The sequence below is a fragment of the Homarus americanus genome, unplaced genomic scaffold (genome assembly GCF_018991925.1).
Source record: "Homarus americanus isolate GMGI-L3 unplaced genomic scaffold, GMGI_Hamer_2.0 scaffold29612, whole genome shotgun sequence".
In the NCBI taxonomy this organism is placed as follows: Eukaryota; Metazoa; Arthropoda; class Malacostraca; order Decapoda; family Nephropidae; genus Homarus; species Homarus americanus.
Genome location: NW_024743232.1, coordinates 79,808 through 86,026, shown reverse-complemented (window position 1 = coordinate 86,026; position 6,219 = coordinate 79,808). Strand labels below are relative to the sequence as shown.

The window sequence follows — 6,219 nt, the reverse complement described above, 5'->3', positions numbered from 1 at the left end:
CTCCCCAAGACACTCACCCAGTGTGTCTGTTGACCCCACCTCCCCCAAGACACTCACCCAGTGTGTCTGTTGACCCCACCTCCCCAAGACACTCACCCAGTGTGTTGACCCCACCTCCCCAAGACACTCACCCAGTGTGTCTGTTGACCCCACCTCCCCAAGACACTCACCCAGTGTGTCTGTTGACCCCACCTCCCCAAGACACTCACCCAGTGTGTCTGTTGACCCACATCCCCCAAGACACTCACCCAGTGTGTGTTGGACCCCACCTCCCCAAGACACTCACCCAGTGTGTCTGTTGACCCCACCTCCCCAAGACACTCACCCAGTGTGTTTGTTGACCCCACCTCCCCAAGACACTCACCCAGTGTGTCTGTTGACCCCACCTCCCAAGACACTCACCCAGTGTGTCTGTTGACCCCACCTCCCCAAGACACTCACCCAGTGTGTCTGTTGACCCCACCTCCCAAGACACTCACCAGTGTCTGTTGACCCCACCTCCCCAAGACACTCACCCAGTGTGTCTGTTGACCCCACCTCCCCAAGACACTCACCCAGTGTGTCTGTTGACCCCACCTCCCCAAGACACTCACCCAGTGTGTCTGTTGACCCCACTTCCCTAAGACACTCACCCAGTGTGTCTGTTGACCCCACATCCCCCAAGACACTCACCCAGTGTGTCTGTTGACCCCACTCCCCAAGACACTCACCCAGTGTGTCTGTTGACCCCACCTCCCCAAGACACTCACCCAGTGTGTCTGTTGATCCCACCTCCCCAAGACACTCACCCAGTGTGTCTGTTGACCCCACCTCCCCAAGACACTCACCCAGTGTGTCTGTTGACCCCACCTCCCCAAGACACTCACCCAGTGTGTCTGTTGACCCCACCTCCCCAAGACATCACCCAGTGTGTCTGTTGACCCCACCTCCCCAAGACACTCACCCAGTGTGTCTGTTGACCCCACCTCCCCAAGACACTCACCCAGTGTGTCTGTTGACCCCCTCCCCAAGACACTCACCCAGTGTCTGTTGACCCCCACCTCCCCAAGACACTCACCCAGTGTGTCTGTTGACCCCACCTCCCCAAGACACTCACCCAGTGTGTCTGTTGACCCCACCTCCCAAGACACTCACCCAGTGTCTGTTAACCCACCTCCCCAGACACTCACCCAGTGTGTGTTGACCCACCTCCCCAACACACTCACCCAGTGTGTCTGTGACCACCTCCCCAAGACACTCACCCAGTGTGTGTTGACCCCACCTCCCCAAGACACTCACCCAGTGTGTCTGTTGACCCCACCTCCCCAAGACACTCACCCAGTGTGTCTGTTGATCCCACCTCCCCAAGACACTCACCCAGTGTGTCTGTTGACCCCACCTCCCCAAGACACTCACCCAGTGTGTCTGTTGACCCACCTCCCCAAGACACTCACCCAGTGTGTCTGTTGACCCCACCTCCCCAAGACACTCCACCCAGTGTGTCTGTTGACCCCACCTCCCCCAAGACACTCACCCAGTGTGTCTGTTGACCCCACCTCCCCAAGACACTCACCCAGTGTGTGTTGACCCCACCTCCCAAGACACTCACCCAGTGTGTCTGTTGACCCCTCCCCAAGACACTCACCCAGTGTGTCTGTTGACCCCACCTCCCCAAGACACTCACCCAGTGTGTCTGTTGACCCCACCTCCCCAAGACACTCACCCAGTGTGTCTGTTGACCCCACCTCCCCCAAGACACTCACCCAGTGTGTCTGTTGACCCCACCTCCCCAAGACACTCACCCAGTGTGTCTGTTGACCCCACCTCCCCAAGACACTCACCCAGTGTGTCTGTTGACCCCACCTCCCCAAGACACTCACCCAGTGTGTCTGGTGACCCCACCTCCCCAAGACACTCACCCAGTGTGTCTGTTGATCCCACCTCCCCAAGACACTCACCCAGTGTGTCTGTTGACCCCACCTCCCCAAGACACTCACCCAGTGTGTCTGTTGATCCCACCTCCCAAGACACTCACCCAGTGTGTCTGTTGACCCCACCTCCCCAAGACACTCACCCAGTGTGTCTGTTGACCCCACCTCCCAAGACACTCACCCAGTGTGTCTGTTGACCCCACCTCCCCAAGACACTCACCCAGTGTGTCTGTTGACCCCACCTCCCCAAGACACTCTCACCCAGTGTGTCTGTTGACCCCACCTCCCCAAGACACTCACCCAGTGTGTCTGTGACCCCTCAGACCACCCAGTGTGCACCTCCCAACACTCCCAGGTGTTGCCTCCCAGTGTGTCTGTGACCCCACCTCCCCAAGACACTCACCCAGTGTGTCTGTTGATCCCACCTCCCCAAGACACTCACCCAGTGTGTCTGTTGACCCCACCTCCCCAAGACACTCACCCAGTGTGTCTGTTGACCCCACCTCCCCAAGACACTCACCCAGTGTGTGTTGACCCCACCTCCTCCAACACACTCACCCAGTGTGTCTGTTGACCCCACCTCCTCCAACACACTCACCCAGTGTGTCTGTTGACCCCACCTCCCGCAACACACCTCACCCAGTGTGTCTGTTGACCCCACCTCCTCCAACACACTCACCCAGTTGTGTCTGTTGACCCCACCTCAACACACTCACCCAGTATGTCTGTTGACCCCACCTCCTCCAACACACTCACCCAGTGTGTCTGTTGACCCCACCTCCTCCAACACACCTGACCCCTCTGCGCCCCACACAGAGTCCTGGGTCATACTCCCCAGCTGCTGCCACCAGGTGCGGAGATGAGGAAGAGTCCTCCTGCCACGGCTGGTGACCTGCGGGAAGAGGGGGTGCTAGGCGTTAATCTCTCTCTCTCTCTCTCTCTCTCTCACACACACCTGTACACGGAGGATGAGTCTCACTTGTACACGGATGAGTCTTACCTGTACACGGGATGAGTCTCACCTGTACACGGATGAGTCTCACCTGTACACGGGATGAGTCTCACCTGTACACGGAGGATGAGTTTCACTTGTACACGGGATGAGTCTTACCTGTACACGATGAGTCTTACCTGTACACGGATGAGTCTCACCTGTACACGGGATGAGTCTCACCTGTACACGGGATGAGTCTCACCTGTACACGGATGAGTCTCACCTGTACACGGATGAGTCTCACCTGTACACGGGATGAGTCTCACCTGTACACGGGATGAGTCTCACCTGTACACGGATGAGTCTCACCTGTACACGGGATGAGTCTCACCTGTACACGGGATGAGTCTCACCTACACGGGATGAGTCTCACCTGTATACGGATGAGTCTTACCTGTACACGGGATGAGTCTCACCTGTTACGGGATGAGTCTCACCTGTACACGATGAGTCTCACCTGTACACGGGATGAGTCTCACCTGTACACGGATGAGTCTCACCTGTACACGGATGAGTCTCACCTGTATACGGATGAGTCTCACCTGTACACGGGATGAGTCTCACCTGTACACGGGATGAGTCTCACCTGTACACGGGATGAGTCTTACCTGTACACGGATGAGTCTTACCTGTACACGGATGAGTCTTACCTGTACACGGGATGAGTCTTACCTGTACACGGGATGAGTCTCACCTGTACACGGGATGAGTCTTACCTGTACACCGGATGAGTCTCACCTGTACGCGGGATGAGTCTCACCTGTACACGGGATGAGTCTCACCTGTACACGGCGGTAGGGTCCACTCTGGCTGCCTTCTCTTCATCCGTCAGAGGAACCCAACGGAAGTGTAAACCCCAGTCGAACCCTACAAGAAACAGCCAGTTGACACAGTGGAAAGAGGCAGTCATAGGTTAAAATGGAAAGTGGCAGTCATGGCATTAAGTTGAAAGTGGTAGTCATGGCATTAAGTGGAAAGTGGTAGTCATGGCATTAAGTTGAAAGTGGCTGTTATGGCATTAAGTGGAAAGTGGCTGTTATGGCATTAAGTGGAAAGTGGTAGTCATGGGTTTAAGTGGAAAGTGGCTGTCGTAGGCTTAAGTGGAAAGTGGCAGCCATGTAATTAAGTGGAAAGTGGCAGCCATGTAATTAAGCGGAAAGTGGCAGTCATGTGTTTCAGTGGACAGTGGCAGTGACGGCCTTAAGTGGAAAGTGGCAGTCATAGATTTAAGTGGAAAGTGGCCTGTCATAGGCGAAAGTGGTAGTCGTTGTGTTAATTAAGGAACAGCAGCCATGAACGAAGTGGTGGGACACGGTCATTACTTAACGTGAAGAGAAACACTTACAATGAGGAGATAAGTGGTTCCTACAGCCTATAAGTGTCAAGTGACTCACAGACACACTTAAGAGAGGTGAATATACAGTCTTAAGTAATGCTGTAGTCGTATAAAGTGAGTTAAGTGATAAGTGAGGGTAACATCTACTGTACAGCTTCACTTGAACCCTGTGGCACTGACCTCTCTTAAGGTTGATATAGTGGCACTGACCTAACTTAAGGTTGAAACAGTGGCACTGACCTCTCTTAACGTTGATATAGTGGCACTGACCTAACTTAAGGTTGAAACAGTGGCACTGACCCTAACGTTGATATAGTGGCACTGACCTAACTTAAGGTTGAAACAGTGGACTGACCTCTTTAACGTTGATATAGTGGCACTGACCTAACTTGTAGTTGAAACAGTGGCACTGACCTCTCTTAACGTTGATATAGTGGCACTGACCTAACTTAAGGTTGAAACAGTGACACTGACCTCTCTTAACGTTGATATAGTGGCACTGACCTAACTTAAGGTTGAAACAGTGGCACTGACCTCTCTTAACGTTGATATAGTGGCACTGACCTAACTTAAGGTTGAAACAGTGACACTGACCTCTCTTAACGTTGATATAGTGGCACTGACCTAACTTAAGGTTGAAACAGTGGCACTGACCTCTCTTAACGTTGATATAGTGGCACTGACCCAACTTAATGCTGAAACAGTGACACTGACCTCTTAATTGTATATAGTGGCACTGACCTAACTTGTGGAAACAGTGAACCTCTTAACGTTGATATAGTGGCACTGACCTAACTTGTTGCTGAAACAGTGACACTGACTCTCTTAACTTGATATAGTGGCACTGACCTAACTTAAGGTTGAAACAGTGACACTGACCTCTTTAACGTTGATATAGTGGCACTGACCTAACTTAAGTTGAAACAGTGACACTGACCTCTTAACGTTGATATAGTGGCACTGACCTAACTTAGGTTGAAACAGCACTGACCTCTTAACGTTGATATAGGGCACTGACCTAACTTAAGGTTGAAACAGTGACACTGACCTCTTAACGTTGATATAGGCACTGACCTAATTAAGGTTGAAACAGTGGCACTGACCTCTCTTTAACGTTGATATAGTGGCACTGACCTAACTTAGGTTGAAACAGTGGCACTGACCTCTAACATTGATATAGTGGTACTGACCTAACTTTGGCTGAACAGTGACACCTCTCTTAACGTTGATATAGTGGCACTGACCTAACTTAAGGTCAAGTACCTGACCTCTCTTACATTGATATAGTGGTACTGACCTAACTTAAGGTTGAAACAGTGGCACTGACCTCTCTTAACGTTGATATAGTGGCACTGACCTAACTTAAGGTTGAAACAGGCACTGACCTCTCTTAACGATTATAGTAGCACTGACCTAACTTAAGGTTGAAACAGTGGCACAGACCTCTCTTAACGTTGATATAGTGGCACTGACCTAACTTAAGGTTGAAACAGTGGCACTGACCTAACTTAAGGTTGAAACAGTGGCACTGACCTAACTTGTGTGAAAGAGTATGGACCTAACTTAAGTGAAAACAGGCACTGACCTCTACTGTTGATATAGTGGCACTGACCCAACTTAAGGTTGAAACAGTGGCACTGACCTCTTAACGTTGATATAGTGGCACTGACCTAACTTAGGTTGAAACAGTGACACTGACCTCTAACGTTGATATAGTGGCACTGACCTAACATAAGGTTGAAACAGTGGCACTGACTCTCTTAACATTGATATAGTGGTACTGACTCAACTTAGGGTTGAAACAGTGGCACTGACCTCTTAACGTTGATATAGTGGCACTGACCTAACTTAAGGTTGAGTAGTGGCACTGACCCTCTTAACATTGATATAGTGGTACTGACCCAACTTGCTGAAACAGTGGCACTGACCTCTCTTAACGTTGATATAGTGGTACTGACCTAACTTAAGGTTGAAACAGT

General features: G+C 51.4%; 1 protein-coding gene across 1 annotated transcript in view; it reads right to left on the bottom strand.

Moving 5' to 3' along the window:
- Positions 1-2,709: 2,709 nt before the first annotated feature.
- Positions 2,710-6,219, bottom strand: part of LOC121877131 (polypeptide N-acetylgalactosaminyltransferase 2-like) — a gene marked incomplete at its 5' end in the record, with an annotated part of 44,427 nt that continues 40,917 nt past the window's right edge. Inside the window, 2 exons of the mRNA XM_042382751.1 lie at positions 2,710-2,802; positions 3,687-3,771. Coding sequence (XP_042238685.1) covers positions 2,736-2,802; positions 3,687-3,771 — 152 coding nt within the window. The remainder of the gene's footprint in view (positions 2,803-3,686; positions 3,772-6,219) is intronic.